The sequence below is a fragment of the Corvus hawaiiensis genome, chromosome 3, assembly GCF_020740725.1.
Source record: "Corvus hawaiiensis isolate bCorHaw1 chromosome 3, bCorHaw1.pri.cur, whole genome shotgun sequence".
Taxonomy (NCBI): Eukaryota; Metazoa; Chordata; class Aves; order Passeriformes; family Corvidae; genus Corvus; species Corvus hawaiiensis.
In genome coordinates this window covers 107,152,789-107,175,694 of record NC_063215.1, presented here as the reverse complement: position 1 = coordinate 107,175,694, position 22,906 = coordinate 107,152,789, and the positions used below count along the sequence as shown (strand labels likewise).

Below are 22,906 nucleotides of genomic sequence, written 5' to 3'. Positions count from 1 at the left end.
GAGGCCTGTGCTTTCCAGGAATGGCTCAGCTGCACACGCACCCTCCTGCTCCTCTCCCGGCCCCACAGCTGAGCAGCCCTACAGCTCCACGGGGCACTGGGAGCAGCACAGCTCAGTGCAGGGGGCACATGCAGGGCAGAACTGTTCCCTGGCAATGTGCCCAGGCTCTCTAGGCTGGCACAAGAGCCTTCCTCCCGCCAGAGAGCGGCCCAGCTCCCGCCTTACCTCTTTGTGAGGCTGAGCCATGCTCAGCCTTCACCTTGTCCTCAATTGGAAGTTGCTTCAGGCACCCCATGCCACGACTAGGAAGGGGGGTGGAGAGAGCGGGGGCAGGTGCACACCCTTCCTTTGCATTCTGTCCTTTTTGGCACAGCTAAGAAGTCACGTCCGGAGGTGTCCAACTCAGCACTTTGTCATCTTCCTGCAGGTCATCGAGCCTTCACCAGCCCAAAATGTCGGAGAGGTTTTCCCGCACATGCGGAGGCTGGCTGGCAGCATGCTTCCTCAGCTTGGCGCCCATCACCTTGTAGAGGGCGCAGGCAAGCTTGGTGACCACAGTGCGGACATTGGCGCTTCGGACAGGCAGCGCCTTGTTCCCCAGGAAGGACCAGAGCACGGGCAGGGCGTAGCGCTGGACGACTTCGGGGCTCCTGGGATAAACCCATGCCACAAGCGCTGCCGGAAGAGAGACACAAACTTCTTAACCACCAGCCTTAATGCAAACAAGGATCTACCTCTAGTTGTGATTTTGGGAGTCTCTCTGGCTAAGATCAGTGAAATAACAGTGAGAGCCCCATGATCCAGAAATGGGCAAAGCAGCTGAACATCCCCAAAACAGAACCACCAAGCCCTCAGGACTAATTTCTCCAGATCCGAGCCTTGTACCTGTGGCAGACTTCACACCTTTACTAAATCATTCCACAATCTGTTTCTGGCATGATGAATGACCAAAATGTCAAATTGCTGTTTATTTCCATTTAGAAGTTGTCTAAACCCACTGCTGAAGGTTTGAAAGGCACTTTAGAGAGGAAATTGAGAGATTTCTAATAAAAAGGATGACTCCGTTTTTGTGACCTGGCTTAATTAGCAGTGGATTTAGACCCCGCTAAAGCAAGGCTATAAATAAAGCAAGGCTATACACTGTCTTCTCTAGTATATATTGAGGTTATCATTTTTCCATCCCTTGGCTATTGCTGACATAGCAAGCTCCTCTGAGCAATCAATTATCAGCTGCATTTGGAGCATTTTGGGCAGCGCTGACATAGGAAGACCCTGACTGCACACCCTGAAATGCTCAGTCCAATGGCACTTCCACAGCACAGGCAGGGAGCCTCAGCACTCTGCTTCTGCCCCTCTGCCCCCAAAGGCTGCCTTGCACAAAATCCGTGCCTCTAACATGTGTGCTGAGTTTGGACCTAAGCTGTGACCCCCAGGCACTGCAGGCTTCCGCCTCAAAACTTTCCAAGAGCAAAGCAAGAATTCTGTGAGGACAAAACAAACCGATCCCCTGAAACAGCATTTGCCACCATTTTCCCTAAAGGATCAGAGCTGTCCCTGAGCTTCCAAGAGAGGAGCCAGCTTGGGAATTTTTAGCCCCTCCCTTTCCTGGAGGCAGCTTCTGAGATGCCCCAGTGAGAGCTCAGCCCCGAGGCCGAGTGCCGCCCCCATCTCAGATGCTGCACACCTCTGCAGCAGCCAGGGAAAACCTGCCCAATACACCTTCCATGGGTATTGGGCAGGAGAGACAAGCTCAGCACCTCCTGATTTGGAGGAGCCACTCTAGTGTCTATTCACTGGCATTCCCTGTAAATTCTGCCTCGGAAGACCTCTTGCCTTAGAAGGGGAGGCCATACCTGAGAGATGCTCCGTGACATCCAGCAGAGCTTGGCCCTTCAGTTCACTCCTGCGGTGGCTGAACTCTTTCATCAGGGATACTTTATCTACAAGGGAAACACACATTTCTGCTCTCTCTTCTGAGGTCATAAGAGAAAGGACAGTGGGGAGGGAAAGGGCAGGGGCAACTACATTTTGTAAAAGAAAGGAAATTCCTGCCGATTTTTGAATCCTTTTCTTCTTTCCTTCCAGCCTACTTGGGAAGATTTTAAATTCCAAAAGAAAAGCTCTCCTGTCACTTTTTAAATCCAAAGTTGTCTGCTGTACCAGGAGCTATGTTAAACATTTCACATCAGGGACCTCAAGACTTCAATCACACGTAAGCAGTGAAAAGGTTTTGCATCCCAGAGCTTTGCAGAGGTGATCTTCTCCCTCCCCTATGGAAAAGGGTGAGAAGGCTCCAAAATGCACACCTCTGTTCCCACCTGAAGGATAAGCTGTTTTTAAATTGTCAGGTTACCTGTGTGGATCTAGGGACAAGACTCCAAGTTACTCATACAAGAGCTATTAGTGCTCAGTGCCTCAGTAGCCTGTGGGGTTCTGTAACATCTGTGAAATCAGATCTTGGCAGAGAGACTGGAAAATGAACTGATTTCCCAATACTTGACCGGCGTATGTATTTTGGTTTTCCTTGTGCCTATCTGTCGCGGTTTTGGGGGTCATGTTTGAATTTACTGTTGCCTGCATTGGCCTGCAAGCCTCGAGTCCTACCACTCTAATAAGCCAAGGCAAGCTTTTCCTGGAGACAGAACGTGTGTGGGATGAAGTTTGGTCCCTCACAGGGTCACCAGGGCTGGCAGTGACAAAGCAGGCAATCTGCTTCATTGGGAACCACTACAGAGCTACACCCCAGTGTGGGTTTCAGTAGCAGGGTATTATTAAGAGCTCCTTTCCTGCATGAGATACAAAAAGGAGGTCCCAAATGATCTTCATGCAAGCATGCAGTAAAGAACTGATCCTGCTGTCCTAATGAAGCTAATGCCTATGATGTGGAGCCTTCCAGGAGGCTGCTCTGCAGAGGTTCTGATGCGCCGCTGTCCCTTCATGCCAACAGCAAAGCTATTCGTTTGGGAAGTCAACTGGGGCCCAGGCAAACTCCAAAAATCCCTTTGGCCCTGAATTCCAGCAAAGCTGTAGTCCAGCACTTCCTCTTCAGACAAGCAGCACAGAGCCAAGGGCTCCTGGGACTTTTGGGAAATGCTGATGCACATTCAAGCCTGGTGGGGGACTGGTGCGTAAAGACTGCACCTGCACAGCTTCTGGTGGATGTCAGCTGGAGGTTTCCACAGACAACAACAGCTGTCAAGGCACTCAGCGTTCTCTTGACTCGCAGAGGCAGAGACACACTTGAGGAGAGTCCATGCCAGGGCTCAGCCTTACCTAAGTGAGCCATGGATTCTTCCAGCGCTTTCACAGCTGCGGCATAAACCCCGGGGTCCTTTGAGTTTAGGTTGTTTGTTATTCCTTCAACCAGACAGATGATCACCGGGTTTAAGCCATCTTTCAGGATGCCTACGATTTCAGCCAGCACGTCCAGCGCCTTCTGCTTCACTTTCTTGTGCGTATCACCAAGTCTCGGGACAAAATAATCAAAAATCTGTGAAGAGAACAAACAACATGAAAGCTGGATTAAAATGTCCTTGTTTGAGGAAGGGACGCAGAAGTGAGCACTCAGCAATGTAAAAGATGAAAGTGATCCTTCCTGTCAGGTCAGCACTTGCTTGCACAATTTCCCTGTTTTCCTGTGGGCCGCTCACTGGAATGGTTGCGCAACCTCATGCTGGTTGAAAGATTTTCATATATTTTGAAGAGCTTTGGGTGGGGACAGAATAGTTCCTATGGTGTTTCTCTCCACATTTCAGTCATTAAATTCATCCCATTTATTGATGCAAAACGGTATCTTTGCTTTCGAAGTATGGAACCAGATATTTACAATGCCCCTTTTTCTACGCAGTTGTCTCAAGTTCTGAGGACAGTTACGATTTTGCCAAAACTATGGCTGGAGGAGATCCAGGTTTTGTTCCATCTGTCTCAGAACCTGTGTCTGGAGAAGTGCAGGGCTCTGATCAACTCTTCCAGGATCCAGACCAATTGTCTACCCAGCAGGTAGACTTCTGAAATTTAATGTGCTGGACCACTCTCATTAGAGCAGGTTCAGTCCCTTGACAGCCACATTATCAGGCACCATTTTCTGGACAAAGGGAAAAAGCAGCTACTGGGAGGAGAAGGAAGAGATCTGTCCCTAGCCATTTCCCTCCTTTTCCAAAGAGAAAAAAGACCCCCCCAAGAAGGGTGAGCACCGTCTTTACCAAGAGGACTAGGGATGCCGATGGAAACGAGTAACCAGAGTTGTGCCTGTGCAAGACAAGTCGGAGTTTACAGAAGTATCCTTTTAAAAAAAATTGGTTTAAACCTGCCCAGCCTGATACTTCTCTTCCCCATCCAAACCCATTTTTTTGTCTGGAGAATAATTGCCACGCTTTCAGTGGCTGGATTCCCTTCACTTAACCCAAGTGGGAGTAGGAGACAGCAGAAGTTACACCAGCAGAAAACTCTGTCCTCCTCTGATGAACAGCATCAATAGGCACCTGCCAGACAAATACATCTGGACCGAAAGAACTTGTCCTGAAGCGTGGACCTGAATTAAATATTTCAGGGTAAGAGGCACCAGCCTGTCCCACACAGCCAGGATGTAGTGCCAAGACACACTGAATTAACTTGCCTGCTACAGGCTTGGGAAAGGAGCTAAAGGAAAGGAACAATGAAGACACCCTACATACTTGGACAGTGTTAGTGGAGACGAGCTGGGGGCTGCTTTTGCACAGGTCTAGGAGGAGTGCCACTCCTTCCATCCGTGTCTTAAACTCCTTGGCTTCCAGGAGATTGTACAGCTTCTGGAGCGGCTCCGTTTCTTCCACAGCCGGAGGTAACGTGACCTGGGCTTTTGGGCGGCGTAGGAGGCGTCCATCAGAGGTAGACTTCACCCTGGAGAATAAAACCAAATGCGGACCTGTTGGTGATCATACCTTCAGTTAATTGTGAGCAGAACATCTTGGGGAGGTTTCCTAATGATGTGATTTCAAGCTAGAAAATCCTGATCTGAAAAACAACGGGAGACCTCATGACAATCTGTCATGGGTTAGCAAGCATAGTCCCGGAAGTGATGTTCTTGCAAAGGAGTGCTTACAGCTCCTTCTGTGACCTGACAGAACCTATCAGCTGGCCACTTTGAATATGGACAATTCTTTAAGCCACTTAAAGTTGTGACCACCTCTGTGATCCACACTTAAGAACAGGAAACCCCGAGGCAGACTCTCTCTGTCTTGTTTCCGGTGCTGGGACAGGTGGCTGCGGGCCCCGTGTGGGGGCCAGCGGGCCCGGCCCAGGCCCTGCTCAGGCCAGGCCGGGTCGGGCCACGGCCATCCTGGAGCCGACGGGCCCTGTTCCACCCGCGGAACCCCCCCCACAGCAGGGCTGTGGGCAGCCGGAGCGGCTCGGCTCCCCCTCTCCAGAGCTGCCAAGATTCAGCTAAAGCTGCACGGCTGTCTGGCAGAGGTCATGTGACCAACAGCGATAAGCCACATTCCAGCTGCAAGGCCTAGGTGAGATTAACCCTTTTAGTGCTATGAAGAGCTGAAAACCGGAGGGAAGTGAAAGAGGAGATGCTTAAAGCTGAAATTCTGTTGTGAAGCTATGATAGATCAGAGTACCTGCTGTAATTTCATGAAGGCATGGGGGGTGGAGCATTCAACTTGTACTTGTGAGCAAAAGCACCTGCGCTGAGATAAGCAGATGCTGACGCAGCTGTAATTTCATGAGAAGTTTGAACAGGGAGAGATGGAAGTGATGAGGACTTTTGCTCCAAATGGAAAAGGAGAAAACCTCAGGTCCTAGAGATGCTCCCAGAGATAGTTCTAAAGAGGAAGATGAGGAAGACCCTTTGCTTCCAGGGAAGGAGAAGGGCCTCTATTCTTAGAAATGAAATACTCCCAGAGATGGGTGAAGAGAACTTTTGTTTCTGAACGGCTCAACCTTAAAATTTTACCCCAGCAATTCAAGAGTGGACCCTCGAAAGCAGTTGTGGGAAAAGCTGCAAGACGGGGGAAGGGACTCACATGCAAGCAGAGAACCAACCCGGGTGGCTGGCTCCTTGCGATAATGTTTTCATAGCATGGGCAAGAGACTCCTCTTCCTAAATGGACTGAACAAGGTTATTATGGAAGTGGTAAACAGACTGAACATCTCAAGGGCTGTCTTTTTACATTATCACTGCAAGAAGGGAGAAAGGCAGGGGGGAGGAGAAGTGTTCTGAAGGCGTGGTATGACTTTGTTTTTCTTCTTTTAGGTCTGTTAATAAACTTCTTTCTATTCTTTCAAGTTTGGTGACTGCTTTGCATTTCTCCTAATTCTTATCTCACAGAAGGTAAATAGTAATGAGTATTTTGGACCAAACCACTACACTAAATTGGTGTTTCTGCCTGGTTACAAACCAAACCCGCTACACAATCATTACAAGAGACAATCTGCAAGCAACATTCTCACCAGTGCTTACTCAGGAAAACCAAGGATGAGATGCATCTCACTTATCTCCAGACGGCTTCCCAGGTACACATGTCGCACTGCTTTGTGAAGAAAGAGAGACGCTACTTCCATGTTTAAATGCCTCATCATGAGGGAGGTGTGCGTCTTATAATAAGGAAACTCATCCCTCTGGAGAAGTGTCTCTACAGCAGGCATGACAATCTGGAAAAGTAGCTCAGATGCATCTGAACAGATGGATAGGGGCATATCTGAAGGATCCAGAAAATCCGTAACAGGGATAAAAACAGAAGCCAGACATCCCAGCACTACGCTCACATGATTGCTTCCCTAGAGACTAGATCCACAGCTTAACAAACCCACTGGGAACAACTCTCTTGAGCATGGGAAGATCCTGACTATGCTACTGAGGCATGTGGTCACTCTCCTGCCAGCGCTGAGCATGACAGAGCTAAATAAATCCCCTCTGTTATCAGAGGACAACAGGTACAAGTAGCTCTCCCACTGGCAGGAAGAGACAGCAAGGACCAAATTCCTGTCTCAAATGCTGATTGCAGCACAGGGGGAAATAAACCAAACATGCTGTCCATCAAGCAAACAGTATGAAGGACAGGAATGTCAAGACAAAACGTCCACATTGAGACACCTGTTGACCAAAGTTGCTCAGGAACTGGCTTGCTACTTACTACTCATCTTGGTACTGTCTGAGGGTAAGAAAACCATGACTCAGGAAGGCCAAACCACATGCATGGGAAGTGCTATTTTGGGGAACGGCATCTTGCTTCTAGACTGGGACTTCTCATCAAAACACCCATCTGAAAAAGACTGCTCTCAGAGGAAAAAAACCCTGCTTGAATTTACTTGTCCCAAGTGAGGCAGCGGAGACATGGCCCTCTCACAGCCTCCACAGCACTGTCCTTGCCACTGCACTGGATCTTCTGAGCTGCAACCAATGGGTGTCTTTTTGTCGCCCATTTTTTGTGGAAACCCTTCCAGAGAAGTTGTGTTCAGCGTAATGCAGAAGGAGACATTTTTTATGATAGAGCATTTGTAGGGAAAGGAAACAATCTCTGGCACAGGTCATCTCCACCAGAAAGATTTTCCTGAGGAAGAGACATGTAAAGCTTGCCACGTGCTTTGTCACATCTAACTAAAGTGCTCAGTACCGTTTACTAGAAGGCAATGTGGCCTGGGGCTTCTTCGAGCCATCGCTCCTCTTCTTCACAGGCTTCTCGACAGATGGGTGTTCACCCTTCTGCGTTTCCATCCCCTACAAAGGCATAAAGAAACCCCATGGATCTTTAGAATGTAAAATAGGAAATTACCTGTTTAAAACACAACTTATAACCAGGATCACTGCTACCAAGGCTTGGGCAAACCTTTCCGAACTTACAGAAGGAAACAGGCCAGAGGTTCAGTGATGCCAACTCTTTGTTTTCAATAGCCCAAGGCAGGTTATGGCTGCTACCATACTGAGCAGCAGTCTAAAATCCCAAATGCATTCCTCTTGAGCATAAATGGGAATAATGCAAACTGGTAGGGAACTAATGCTCTTAAAGGAAGCTGCAGAAAAATTTGGACTCTTTGGAGGTTGGCCCATTGTGTTGGAAGTTGATTTGGTTCCACACTCACTCTCCCTGGTGCTGCACAAAGGCACACTCCCTTCTATAACGTAGGTAAAAAGAATAAAAAAATAACCCAGGCAAACAAATGATTTTCCTCTGGATGCTGCTGAATTCACCAAGCTTCTTCCAGCTGCACAGGGCATGACAGCAGGGCAGTATTCCCAGAAGACAGATAGTAATTGTAGGAATTGGGATTGACTGGGACATCTTTTGAATATTTGGAAATTTTCTTGGCACTACTGCTTCCTGTGTCTTTTGCAAAGACTCTGTTATCTCCAGAAGCACTGTTCTCACTTAATTGCGTCACTGGGGGCAGAGTAGGGATAGTGGGGTGGGGGGTTATGCTTAAATGTAAACACATTTCCTCCTCTTTCCCTTCCCTGTTTGTGGCCAATATACAAAATATCCAATACCCCACTTTCCCCCTAATATTATCAGTTCCTTTGTGCTCTGCAGATGAACAGGCTACGGATCAACAGTTCATTCCCAGGAGCAAAATGATTTGGCAGAAAAGGAATGAGATAAGATTAGGTATGTTTGATCTCATATCAGCAGTGGCAATACTTGCACAAAGGAGACATTCTCCTACCAAGCACTTACTTTCTTCTTCATTCTTGTCAGAATATCTTCCAGGTCACGGGTGGAAAGAGATTGTTCCAAAAGCCTTTTAAATTTTTGGTGATTCAGCATCATTTTCACCATCTCCTGTCCATAATGCCTAAAACAAGAAAGAAAGAAAGAAAGAAAGAAAGAAAGAAAGAAAGAAAGAAGGAAAGAAAGAATAGAAGGTGAACAAACAAAGGAGGAGCGTTAACAGAATAAGCTGATACCTTAAACTCAGCAGCTGCCATACCTGCATGAGAAGGCATTACCTACTCAGCAAAGAGAGAGGTTTACCTCCACTTGTCACTGCACAGTGCTGTCAGCTGAACACAAGAGGCAAGAGGAGAACATGGGGAAACAGAAAAATACAATCTCACTCTGAAACTGTGGGTGCGCTTCTGTGGCATCGAAGGATCCCAGGGAACAAGCAAAACACCTCTGCTTTGAGTCAGAGCTTATTAGCAGTGTCTTGCTGCCATTGCACAGTAATTTGCCTTTCTTTAACTGGCAGGGAAGCCAGGACCAAATGCCTCATGCTTGCTTTTGATTATTCTATACCATATGTATGCACAGGGACAGCTAGTTGCTCATGCGTTCTTGGCAGCTATTAATGGGAATTGAATCCTCAAAGTGAGGGGATTTGGGTGGTTTGGGTTGATTTTGCCACTAGGAAACCACAGTTTTCTTCAGGAAGCAATTTGGAGGTCATTCAGCCACAGATAAGAGCATTATAGAAATCTGCAGAAGAGGTTTAGAAAGACTGAATACATTGGCTAAAGACCCCGGGAATATTTCTAGGAAAGTCTTAAGTTAATGAGAAATAGATGTATGCGATCCTTCAGTGATGAACATTAGCCAACATTTTGGCTTTGTCTTGTGCACCTAAGGCCAAGCAAAACTGTTTGACTGGCTCATCTGATGGCTCTTTTGATCTCAGGAAAGAATCATTCAAGTCCCAGGAAGTTAGCAATGCTCCCTCTTGCGGGACAACCTCATGTTCCCCAGCACAGTCATTTCCCCAGACAAGCCAGGGCAGTGGTCACAGCACCAAGCCTGACAGAGCTCAAGAAGCCTTTGGACAATGCTCTCGGGCACATGGAGTGACTCTTGGGGGGCCCTGCACACGGGCAGGAGCTGGACTCGATGACACTGATGGGTCCCTTCCAATTCAGCGTATTCCGTGACTCTGTGAACCTCATCCACACAGTGAGGGAACTTAATATTTCCTTTAGCTTCCACTCTTTTGTGGTTTTGCCCTTTACAGCCAGACACCCAACAGTTTTCCTGTTTTAGGAGGTGAAATGAAGATCATTACCTTGTGTCCTCGTGACAGTCCTGAGCAAGCGTCCCTGCCGCGTGCGCCAGCCTCTCAGCCCTGGGCGTTCCTGCGAGCTTCGTGACTCCAGTTTTCTCCATCAAGGACAGGAGGAGTTGGGCCGCGCACTTCCGCACCTGGACGTGGCGGCTCCTGGGAAGAAGAGAGCGGACACTGGGGCACAGGGAGCAGAGGGACACAGCGCAGGCCTTGGCCAGAGCATGCTCCCTGTCATTGCTGGGGGAAGGAGGCCTGGGTTCTCCCTGACACTTGGGACACCTGTAGAAGGTTCTGTCCGCAGAGAAACACAAAGTTAGCACTCTACAGAAGGACTGCCTGCAAGCAAGAGTGAGGAATTCAGTCTCCCTGCACTATCTGATACTCAACGTCTTTCCCCAAATTCACTCTGAGAAAGAGGGAAATTAAAGACAACCCAGGCTGACCCATCAGGAGCCAGCCACTACACAGACAGCCGCAGCAGGATTGAGGATATTTGCACCCATTTACCCCCAAATCTGCAGACCTTGGGAAAGAAACAAATGCAGGGAAAACACGCTGTGGGACACGAAGTTGCAGAATATTCTGCAATGCAGCCAGTTTCTTCTGTGAGGCTTGGCAAGAGATACATCTGAACGTTTCCCCCTTTTCCAAAGCTGAGGAAAGGGTGGCAGTCAGTTTAGCCAGCTTGTCCTGTTCTAGACAATGTCTCTTGGGGACTATCAGGCCCAGCACCAACACTTAAGGCAGCACCTGCTTCAGCTGTCCCATGGCAGTCGGCCTGTGAAGGTGCCTGTACAGTGATTCATCATCTCAAGGCTAACATGAGACATCAGTTTGAATAGCAAGTGGGCCTCTAAGGCCAGGACAGTCCTACAAGACTCCTCTTGGCAGGAGCTGCACCTGCTGTGCAGGCTGTGCCACACCCAGCACGTTCTCCCCCATGTGCTCCATGCCCCAGCAAGAACCCTCCTTACTTCTCAAGTGAATGGCATAATGAGGATGCATGGTTTTTCCCAAGGCCTCTGTGGTTAGGGCTGTGAAATATCAAAGAGCGCTCACAGCTGCAGTTGCAATTGTCCCTCTTCCCACAAAACCACAGGGCTCTATCCTTAGCCTTTGCAGGCACTTTCACTTGCCCACCATTCACCACATCTAGGCAACTCGGACAGACTGGGAGAACTCCAGGAAGCAGCAGCAAGCTGAGTCAGGGGAGGTTGAGCTTGGATATCAGGAAAAAGTTTTTCACCCAGAGGGTGGCTGGGCACTGGAACAGGCTCCCCAGGGCACTGGTCACAGCACCAAGCCTGAGAGAGTTCAGGAAGCCTTTGGACAATGCTCTCAGGCACATGGTGTGACCCCTTGGCGTGTTTGTTCTGTGCAAGGCCAGGAGCTGGACTCGATGAGCCTGATGGGCCCCTTCCAACTCAGCATATTCTACAGCTCTGTGATTCTGTCAACTAAAGGGCTGCATGAGGGCAGAAATAGGTGACAAGAGGAAAGAAGTGAGGTTGATTGGACAATCAAGTCACTGAGTTCACAGAAGATGCAGGATACAGGACCCTTCCCTCCCACCGTTCCCATTCTCTCTCTCAGCCCTTCTCCCCCACACACAATAGAAGGTGAAGAATATCACTAAGAGAAGAAGAACCTACTGGACTCCACTGTCCATGAGAGCAGTCATTGCTCGTGCAGGAGTCACATGCTCCACCATGACTCCCAGGGTGTGACTGGCTGCTTTCTGAACAAACTCTGGGGAGTTCCACACCATCTGGAGAAGGACCCGAGCAACCTCATCCACCTCCGAGTCCATGTCCTTCTGCAAGGTCACAAAGAGCTCTCCAAGAGTGACGATTGCAGAGTAAGACACCTTTGAGCGAAGGTTGGTCACCTGGGGAAGTCATGCGGGGAAACATAAGAATCACCTTGAAAAGAAAACCAGTTGCCTTAGACAAAAGTCCCAGGAAATGACAACACTTCCCGCTGTGTCCAGGGGAACACAAAAGCACAGGCAGAGCAGAAGAGCACAAGCACAGAAAGGCACTTAACTCTGGCACCTACTTGTGCTAGGCCTCAGGCCTGCTTCCTGCAGGCCTAAAACATATTATTTCACTTAAAGTGTTCTACTTAATTCTTCTGGAATGTCCACTGCTTTGGTTTTAGGCCCTTTTATTCAAAAAACAAAGAAACAAATTAAAGCAAGGGCTGCTCTCAAGCCATAAAGGCACAAGTCATAAAGACAAAAGAGTCATTTGCTCCTGTTTGAAAAAGTAACAGCAGCAGTTGAAGCCCTCAGCCAGGAAACAGAAAACACAGGCTCAAGTCTACAGACTAATTGGCAGTGTTGAATTACAGCTTGGGCAGAGATTTGGACTGCAGCAAATAACATAATTAGTGTCTCCGCTTCTGCATTTGCACGTTGCATTGTAATGGCAGCTCGCTCCAAGAGGAGAGTGTCAGATGCCCGACCTACTAGTAAATAGAGCTACATGTGCACACAGATCCTATAGAGAGCTGACAGACATGAGAAAGATAAGGTCTAGAAACAGAAATGAAGGCAGTTCCTGAGCACACAGGGAGATGAACAAGCACATATCTACTCTACACACCGTGTAAGAAGCACGGAGGACGATTCAGAACAATGTTCTTACCTCGTTGGTAAGTGCCAAGCAAACCTCACGAAGTCTACAAAGAAGGACTTCTGAGTGAGACTCAGCCAGGTGTTTGATGCTGAAGAGTCCCTTCTCCTTCAGCTCCCTGAAAGGCAAGTACCAAAAAGAGTGACTTTCTCTCCACCCAAGAACTAGGCAGCACCCTCTGAATTTACCAGGCTGGCGGCTCAGTCAAACAAAGGGAGGTGCTTTTCAAGCAGTACTTGATGAAATCGTGGAACTCGCTGCCACAGGTTGCTGTGGCTGTCAAAAGCATATACAAATCCAAGAGGCAAATAGAGGGCTTTCAGAGTCTTCATTTGTGGCCGTTTAACAAGACAGCCTTTCTGAAGTCTCTGGCACATGAAGTCCCTATGTCAGTGCTTCCTGGAGGCTGTGAGACCGTGCCATGCTGCTGTTTCTTGTCACCTCCCTGTACCTGTCCCTGAGACACAGTCCCACTGGGCTGTGTCTGGGGCATTTTCCTTCTTTGCTAGCCCCAGCAGGCAGTTCAGCAGTGAGAGTCTGCACTGGCACTCTGTAGCTGAGTTTCCACTCTGCAATCTAGGCCTGTCTGTCACCCACTCCACTCCACCTCACACATTCCCCAAGAAAGCAGCAGGATGCCCCAGAAGATTCCACACCCGGGCAAGAACAGCTGAAAGTCTAGCTTTTCCCAAAAGCCCCTACCTAAAACAGCAGCAACATGTTATTTACAAGGTGCAAACAACTCCCTCTCTCAGCACTTGCTTTGGGCAGGACCTGAGCTACAGGAAGGCGCGTGATGCATCGGGGCTGCAGCGCAGGGCTGGCGGCTGATGCCACGGGCATCCCTGAGTGTCACCCGGACCCCCCCACAGCTGCAGAAGCTCTCTGCACCTCACAGGGCACCAAACAGAAATGGGGAAGAGAAAGCAGAAGAGACAGGGCAGAGCAAAGGCGACTGCACAAGGAGATGCATTGCGGCAGATTTTTCATGCTCATCCTAGGGTGAATGGAGTCCTTATCCCAGTGTGAATGAAGCAGTGAGTAGATGATAACCCAGACATCAAAAAGACAACCAATATCACCTAACATTTGTGGGGTTATCACCTCTGGGCCTCTACAGGCCTCCTTCTGTCTGTGTCTAAGTTTGGGACACATTGTGAGTATTGACAAAACATCTCAGGCCCATATGAAGCAGTGAGAAGGAAACAGTTGACTTGCAAAAGTGCAAGATTCCTAGAGGATTTTATTTCTTTTTCCTTCTCTTCTGCCATGAGCCCCTCAGGACTAATGACAGGCTGAGTGACTCTATAGCACAACTCAGTGCATTTCTCAGAAAGAAGAACTCCCTGTAGCTGCTCCTGGGACTCACATGCGGAAGGTCACGGGCAGACCCTGACTCCTGCCACTGCTGCCAGCAGTGGGGCCAGAGACAAATCTTACTCAGTCCCACTGGGCCCCGAGGCACCCAAATCTCTACACTCCAAACTGCTGCCATCCTGCTTCTGGCTTCAGCCAGCAAATCATCTTGTCCCACAGCTTTCTCTCTTCCCTCAAGATTTCCTTTGCAGCCCCACAGAGCAGCAGGCAAAGCGAGGAAACAGCACGGACCTGCTGCAGCTGGAGCACTGCTGCAGACCAAGGCCAAGAAAAGGCTGCTCTCAAATCTTTATCCTCTCTCTGCTCTGGAGTGGTTTCACTGGTGCCCCTCGGCCCTCTGGGCTGTTGGGGCTCAGAGGCACTAGCAAGATGCTCTCCTAACCTACCTTAACGCTAAGAGGGAGACAGAGTGAACGGGGCCTTTCTTACCAGTCATCGCTGCTGAGCAAGGAGAGTGCCTCGAGCAAGGACTGCTGTGGCTCCAAAGAGGCTCCGTCCTTCTGCCCCTTCCCACGGAGCGGCTCCTCTCGGCGCTCGGCACCAGTGGCCGTCTGCGGGGTCACTGTAAGGAGAGGGTCAGCCATGAGCGCTGCAGCCCCGGGCAAGGCACCCCGCCATGGAGCGGCCTGCAGCCCCATCTCCCAGCCAGGCTTCCATGAGGTACAAACTGGCACTGGCTCAGAGAATTCCCTGCTCTCTGGCTCCTTGCTTTCTCCCAGCCCCCCCAGCTGGGCACAGCTCCTTGGCTCAACCTGACAATTGCCCACACAGCGCCAGCTCCCAAGTGCCACAGGTACCACAGCCAGCGGCACATTCCTGAGGCCGCAGAGCTCCCACTCCCTGTGAGACAGTGCCCACCAGCAGGACTTGCTCCCCACGAGGGACCCCTCAGCTGCCTCTCCTGTCTCAGCGCCCTGATTTCCCCGAGCCCTGAGGACAGAGGCACTCTGCAACTCCCTGAGGAAAGACCTGCAGCTGCCTCGTGACAGCACCAAGCCGAGCCTGAACAAGCGAGTCCTGCTGGGCCCGGCTGAATCCCCTCAGAGCAGCTACCAGGGAACAGCGATACCTGACCCTTCACACCTCACAGCGCCTCTGTTCCCATTGGCTTCAAATATTCTAGACAGAGGGCAGCTGAGTGCACTTACATTTCAGCCTGCTCTTGGGAAGGGAGTAGTTCATGGATTTTGTTCTTTCTAAGCATCATGAATCTTTACTATTTCAATAAAGTACACACTGGCTGTATTTGAAAGATGCTGAGGTGAAATTTGTTTGTCCTCAAATGGACTTGTGTGCACACTGTGCAAGCCTAAGCTTTCTCTTGTGGAAAAATGGAATCTCTAGCCCAGATGGTTGATAAAAAAGCCTTCCAAATGCAAATTGATGATAAGAATACGTAAATACAGATGCAAATTGTTGGCAGACACAATCTCTTGATAGTCAGTTTACAAGGTATGAGAAAATTCAGATGATAAATGCATTTCTTAAGAAACCCACTTGTCATCCAAAGGACTCTTGATCATCAATTTCATGTCATGCACTCAACAGGTCGTTTTCTAATGTGTACAAGGAAACATCTGAGCTGTCTCAAATGATGGAGTTTAAATATTGCACAGAATCTAGAATATTCAGATGGGAGCTATCTGGCTGTCACTGATGTACCCCTGTCACTGCCATCAGTGGTGTCACTGCAGAAGGATGTGGATGTACACATATATATTCAATAGGAATGGGGAGCCACGTCAGGCTAGTTCTGGTCAATTGTGAGCATGGAAGTAGCATCACTAGAAAAGAGCACTCAAAGTATCATTCCTAGCTCCCTTCTTCTTCTCTCACCCTACTCAGGATCATAGCACAGGCAGGCTGCCCTCACAGGAGAGGCAAGAGCCACAAGGGACTATGTGCTGTGTATTCACTGCGGGCAGCAAACAGCCTGGGAGCACCAGGCAGCCCCTCCTGGCTGTCACCTGCTACACAGGCCGCTGTATTTGGGTGGGGTGACACAGGAGGCGCTGCTTGTTCCCTCTTGGCATTGCAGGCCGTGGGATGGCAGCGGCGAGAAGCCATTGGGCACTTCTGGGAGCAGCAGCACGGCTGCACCAAGTGGCTGACTGCCATGCAGAGACAACCCTTGCTGGGAGAGCAGGAAAGCTGGCTGCAGAGGCGGACAGCAGCACAGGCAGAGGGCCAAGATGGAGAGTGGACAATTGATCGTGGTGGTACTCGTAGGTGCACAGTGAGCACACCCTGCCAGACTGCCCCGAGCTCATCCCTGCAGTTACAGCTGCCTCCTGGCACCAGTGCTGTAGTTTGCTCTATCAGGATGGGCAAAAGCCAGAGCTTAGGTCTTTACCACTACTTTATGCAGCTCAGCTTTCCAATGGATCAATAAGAACCAACTGCTCCAGTTCTGCCGAGCTGGAGTAACTCAAGAGTAGATTTGCTGTTCATTCTCAGCACAGGCTATGAACCCAAGATCCCAGCTGTGGTGGCTGAATCAGGAGGCAGTTTGTGCTCCTTGTGCAAGGAAAACCGGTGCAGGAAAAAGCTGCTGTGGAGCAGGCTTACCTGAGGAGCTGCGTGGGAAGCTGCCGTCTCCATGGATGATGGGCTTCTTGGACAGTAAGGGCACGTTGTCCTGCTTCCTCAAGACCTTCTTCTTCAAGGCACTACCAGGGTGTTTCCTCTGCACACTGGAAGCTGTGCCATTGACAGGCGGTAGGCTAAAGCCTGCAGGGACCAAAGAGGAGCTTAGAAGTGGAGGGTGACAATGGAAAGGCCCAGAAAACTTGCTGGAGCTGGGTAACATCTCTTTGTTATCCCAAAGAACTTCAAGTATAACAGTGGCACAGAACCATGGGAAAGTGATCACAGAATCCTAGAAGAGTTTATGTGGGAAGGCACCTTTAACCACCATCTAGTCCAGCCCCCATGAGCAGGGACATCTTCAGCACGAGCAGCTTCCTCAGGGCCCCATCTAACATGGCCTTGAACACCTTCAAGGATCGATCAACAACAGCTTCTCAGGGCAAACTCTTCCAGTGTTTCATCCCCTTCATTATAAAGAAATTCTTCCTAATATCTAATCAAAATCTACCCTCTTCTGGTTTAAAACCAAATTGCAGTGATGCTTCCCCGAAGAAACAAGGAAACCCCAGTATTGCTTTGCTTTTGTTTTCCTGTTTCAGAGGCTGGCTGGGGAAGTTACCAAAAGAAAGCGCAGATAACTTGCGTGATGCCCTCGGGCTGAGTGCTGCCTCCTGAGGTCCCTGCTGCTGCCCTGGGGCAGCGCACACAGCACTGCAGTCAGAGCCCCTCAGCCCGGATTCAGTCGGCAACGCTGCTTGCTCCTGGGGCTACAACAGAAGCACTGGCTCGGGGCTTCAGCACAGCTCTACAGCACCAGCTCCTCAGCAGGGAGTGGTGGGAGAAGGGTCTCTGGGGTTTTCATTAGAAGGAGTTGAATTTTGTTTCTTCCAGGTTGCACCTTGGTTGAAAAGCATTCTTTTGGACCCACTTTTCCTGGAGGCTGCTATCCAGGAGAGAGTCTGAAGCCCCAGTGTACTTTGCAAGACAGAATTTTACACTCTGAAGGACTTCAGAGGGGAAGGTGGGAAGCTGATATTCTGTTACGGACTCAGTGAGGCCATGGGCAAGACACTTCATGCCTCTCCATTTTTCTTTGGGGACCGGAAATACATCCTATGCAAACTCCCACTCAGATGCAAATGTAACAGCCCCCCAGTCTGAGGGCAACACTGTGCAGAGGGCAAGCAAGTGATCAGAAAGGACCACAGGTGTAGCAACCACTTACTTGCCACAGCTGCATCCCCGGGGTCAACTCTCTGTGGAGGCAGCTGCAAGGACGTTTCCTTTTCTCTCTCTGTCTTGATCTCTTTCTCCAAAAGCTCCATTGGCATCCGCTCTAAGTTCCTTTGAGCCAACTTGCCCAATGCAGCACGGACCTACATGCAATGGGAATGCATCACAGACTGTAAGCAGAGACACACAAACCAGACACAACATCTCATCAGGAGCACAGAGTCCATAGAGTTCCACAGTCCTTGATGCAGCTCCATGTACATTCCAATGGTTTCTGAAGAATGTCTCCTGTCCTCACCTTGGCAATTACACATAGTGAGGTGGAACACTTTATTGCCATAACCTCCCACTGCTCCAAGGTACTGTTTCTCAGCCTGTGTCAGGAGGCCCTGCTTGAAGCAAGAAAATCACAGGAGTGCTCCAAGACAGATGAAGAGCCTACGTGATCAGTGAGCAGGCAGTTCCCTTCCTACAGGCCATGGCAGGAGAATAAAAACCATGTGCAATACGCAGCAAGGAGGGGTAAGTAGCTGTTGCTTAACACTCATGGCCAGGAATTGCAGCTGTTTCTCACTTCTGGCTTCTGAAGGACTCAGCTGCTCTCGGAGACCGTGAGGCCAAAAAGAGGAGTCACATGAAAACAAGTTGCAGAAACATTGATGGTAATGCATGGAAAAATTGAGAATGAGAGGGCTGTGAGATACAGCAAGAAAGGTAACCAGGAAAAATCAAACTCTCCCATTTTATTTTGCACCCTTGCTTACACACAGCATTAGAATCATTGCTTCTGTGCTTCCCAGGATGCACTTTGCCCACATTCACTGATGTGTAGCTTGCTCTGCCATTCAGAACTTCTCTACAAGGGCCTTTGCACATAAAGAATGCTTCCGGCATGACCTTAGCACCATCTCCAAACCAGTGACCTTGCCACCACTGGAAATAGCCAAGCAATTGCTCTGTAGCTGTCAAATATACTCCCAAGAGAATCCCCACCCCCCAAGAGTGGAAGATTATGATTTTCAGGGACAGTTTGGGCCTAGCACTAAACAGTCACTGGAAAGGAAGTCTGCTCATCCCTGTCCTTATCCCTCACCTTTCCAAAGCCATCCTTCAGGGCTTCGGCACTCGTAAGGCCAGCACTGGTGGGGTGATCCGTCTCCTTGGCCTGGCTCACTGGGAGGCCTGTTAATGGAAGCAAAGGTTCCTGTAAATCTCTGGCACACTTCAAGCCCCCAACAGCGCCTTGCTGGGCAACAGGCAAGACAGCTTCCAGATTGCAGAGCTCTGATAAGACCCAGAGATTGTGTCTGAGAGCAGCAAGCTACATATGCCTAGAACCTCTCCCAATGGATGGGCTACTGCCACAGTACACTGGCAGCAGACATGGCATTGCTCTGTGGCCAGCAGAATGAAACCTCCTGCAGGATGGAGGCCTCAGCCCTGGATGCTGGAGAGCTGCTGTGTTTGATAGAGAAGGGCAGAGACGGAGCTTGCTCTTGACAGAGATTCTTATCTGCCCTAATTCATGCTGATTTTAGTAAACATCTTCTCCCTGGTTCCTAAAAGAACTCCCGGGTTCTAATACCCGTAAGCATTTAGATCAGTATTTTCTTCTCTTTGTGGCAATATTTTAGAGGACATGAAAAGAAAAGCTTAGGATTGCAGGAGTGTTAGCAAAACGTGAATTGTGTTCTTGAAATTGGATAATTTGCTTTCCCCGAGGATTTTCATTCTAAACTGTGTGAGATTGGGCCACTTTCAGGCCAGTCTGACCAAAGGCTGATTTTCCTAATGGAAGTGGAACAATGTAGCTCATTCTGAAACACTCTCCAACAGAGCCGTTAAAACTCAGAGGATGAATCACTCTTTACATGGCTTCACAGAGGATTAAATCACGTGGCAGCAAAGTAGCAAAAAACCAATGTCTTAAATCTGGATTTTTTGCCCTGCAAAATGGTCAGCTTAATAATAAAAAAGAGTTAGATATGGGCTTTGAGGAAGGAGGGCTATTCTGGATTGGGGGCAAGGCCTTGGAAGGTAAGAGCATCTGAGAAGTTGACAGGGAAACTACTGACTCCAGGGTAACCTCCTTGGGACCAGTGCAGTCAGTCCCAAGTGCAAAGTGGAGACACAAAATATAATAGAGGCCACAATGACAACAGAAAGCATCAGAAGCTACAGTATTTCATGTGAGAGATTCCCTGGAAACTTCTAAAGAGCTGCACAGGGAAACACGCTCCTGCCAGCAGCCATTTGAGGCAGGCCAGGGAGACACCCTGACCCACTTGCACAGAGCCAGCACAGGAACAGCCTGGCCTCTGGGCTGCCCTGGGACAGCAGGGAGCCCAGAGGCCTGTGCTTTCCAGGAATGGCTCAGCTGCACACGCACCCTCCTGCTCCTCTCCCGGCCCCACAGCTGAGCAGCCCTACAGCTCCACGGGGCACTGGGAGCAGCACAGCTCAGTGCAGGGGGCACATGCAGGGCAGAACTGTTCCCTGGCAATGTGCCCAGGCTCTCTAGGCTGGCACAAGAGCCTTCCTCCCGCCAGAGAGCGGCCCAGCTCCCGCCTTACCTCTTTGTGAGGCTGAGCCATGCTCAGCTTTCACCTTGTGCTCCCTGGCAGTGACCCCGGGGGCAGCGCTGCTCAGCTGCCCCTGCCGGGGCTCCTGGGCCAAGGCCCCCTGAGCAGGCTGCGAGCGGAGACCTGCACTGCCAAGGCCGGGCTTCCGCACGTCAGTCTTCAAGCCAAAAAGTTCAGCCAGTTCCCTTGGGAACAGAGGCATCCCAGGTCCTATCACACACCATGAACTCTTCTTCCTCTGGGTGTTTGTTGTAGACTCAGAAGAAGCTGTAGATCAGGTACAAGGGAAGAAGTGAGTTAGTTGAACTCCCACCTTTACAATCACCACAACTAATGGGTGAGGCACTCGAGGGGTTATTTATTATTGAGAAGATCACTTTGTTTTTATTTTTCATGAAACTAGCATCACTATAATTGCTCTGAACTGTATGGAGCTGGCAGGAAGGGAGAGAGAGATTCCACTACTTTGCTTCTGTGCTGCTCATGGCTCATCCACTACTTGGGGATCCCTTTCCTTCCAAACAGTTGGCAACCCACAGGGGTCTCTAGAATTTGACAATTCCACCTAGGAATTAATTGCTTTCCCAAGCCAGTTTTCAAGGCCTTTGTTTCTGTAACTCCCCCCCAGTTCTTGGTTGGGTTTTCTTGGTGGTTTTTATTTCTCTTTACAACAAAGGCAGTGCTGGGACACAAACAATGGCACCACGTGTTAGAAGCAAAAGAAGATTTGCAATCCCCATTACATGTCCCCACTATTCAAGCAGCCCATATCTGTAGGGAACACATTGGTCATGCAAACGTCCCAGCTTTCTCTGCTTTGTTGCTCCAGGAGTTTATTCCCTGCTTTCCTTCCTGCAGAGACACCCAAACCCAACATAAACATGACCTGCCTCAAAACATTTCTGATCTTCGCTAATCCTGACAATGCAAAATTTTCTTAATGGAAACGGCATGGTGCAGGTTAATCTGAAATGCTCTCCAATGGAGCTTTTGAAACTCAGAGAACTAATCATTCTGTACAGGCCTCCACCAATGATAAATCGTTTTTCTGCATCAGCAAAATTGTTTCTTCAAATCTCATCTCTCCTATCATTCCATACCCAGAGATGGCAAAGGAACAACAACCCTGGCATTGAGGCTTTGAACTTGAAAGCAGGGACTGACACACATGCATCAGACACCTCATTTGACCTGGCACAACTCTTCTTGTCAGGGATCAGGCAAGGCAGGGACGGGGGACAAGGCAGAAGGCATCTCCTCCCCCAGCCTCAGCCTGCAATACTGACATGGGCAGAGAGAGTCGGGGAAGGGATTTGACATCGTGAACCTGCCATAGGTGGCTTTAGGCTTGTGCTGTCAGAGGATGACAAACTCTGATCCTGCATAGGCTGCATCCATTTGGAAGTCTCCTTCCCCTTAACTGGAACATTCACAAGGCCTTTCTGTCTAAGGAGGTTTCCCTATTTCTCCCCATGCAAAACCAGGCAATGTCCATGAATCTCCTTCAGATCTCAAAGGGTTCAGCGCAGAAACTGCCCCAAGGGAAGGTGTTCTCCTTCTTCCTTCAAAGGCAGGAGGAAGGAGTGGGAACATTTCTCCTTTCATGCTAAATGTCTTTTTTTCTCTACTAATTATGACCTTAGAAAGGGTGCAGGGAGATGAAAGGCATGTGCAGGATGGAGAGGAATGTTTTCTTTTCCTGTGGCGCATTTCCCGAGCCCCAAGGTACCAGTGCAGCTCCTGGAGTAATTTTCACTGCACCACCGGAGCACACTCCCAGTGACCAGGCTCTGGGAGAATCCACTGAGCCCATCAGGGAATTGAAAGGAATTTGAAGACATTTAAACCAGGATGGTTTTCAACCAAACTGCCACAATGCCACCCCTGGGTCAGCATTCCAATGGTCATTTTAGGACAGACATGCCCTGTACCTACCTGCATGTTCAGAGTTCATCTCTTTGCTTCTTCCGCTGGATCTTGGCCTTGAGAAAAGGGAGGACAAAAGAACATATGAGGAGGTAGAAAGAGAAGGGCATGGAATGTGTGTAGCATCAAAGGAGGCAAACCTTCTTAGCATGGTCCCCCTGATGAAGGAGGAAATGCAACACATAAACCCAACACGATGCAAAGCTGAGGAATTGTCCTTAAGCTTTCAGGTGCTGGAGTCCCACAGAGCTTGCCAAGCTCCGGCTGAAACACAGCAGTCATTCTTCAACTTGCATCAGACCTGCCCAGTTCTCTCCTTTTGGAGCCAAGTGGCTCCTACAGCCTCTGTGAAGCAGCAAGAGCTGCTGAGCTGAGACACAAGTCTGTATGGAGGGCAGCTACTTTTGTTCTCCTGCCCAAGCTTGACTTTGCCTGCTCATGCCTTACACTGGTGACAGTCTCGGGCTACATGGGGCCATAGCACTGCTCTCTCCTGAGAATGACAGTACACCTCCTTGCTCTTTCAAGGACAAAAAGGCCTTTTCCAACTCAGCTGCTAGGTAAGGATATTCCGATTGCACTTTAAAA

At 49.4% G+C, this 22,906-nt stretch overlaps 1 protein-coding gene and 1 long non-coding RNA gene across 2 annotated transcripts; both read right to left on the bottom strand.

Moving 5' to 3' along the window:
* Positions 1–294: 294 nt before the first annotated feature.
* LOC125323884 (TOG array regulator of axonemal microtubules protein 2-like) lies at positions 295–8,690 on the bottom strand. Its single transcript, XM_048299261.1, has 5 exons — positions 8,658–8,690; positions 7,599–7,702; positions 4,674–4,878; positions 3,274–3,490; positions 295–675 (listed from the first exon to the last, which is right to left on the bottom strand). Exons 1-5 carry the CDS (start codon positions 8,667–8,669, stop codon positions 440–442), a joined length of 774 nt encoding a protein of 257 aa, XP_048155218.1. The 5' UTR covers positions 8,670–8,690; the 3' UTR covers positions 295–439.
* Positions 8,691–8,734: 44 nt separating this feature from the next.
* Positions 8,735–11,669, bottom strand: LOC125323905. Its single transcript, XR_007202691.1, has 3 exons — positions 11,628–11,669; positions 9,976–10,128; positions 8,735–8,775 (listed from the first exon to the last, which is right to left on the bottom strand). It is a non-coding gene; the product is annotated as an uncharacterized LOC125323905 (long non-coding RNA).
* Positions 11,670–22,906: the final 11,237 nt, after the last annotated feature.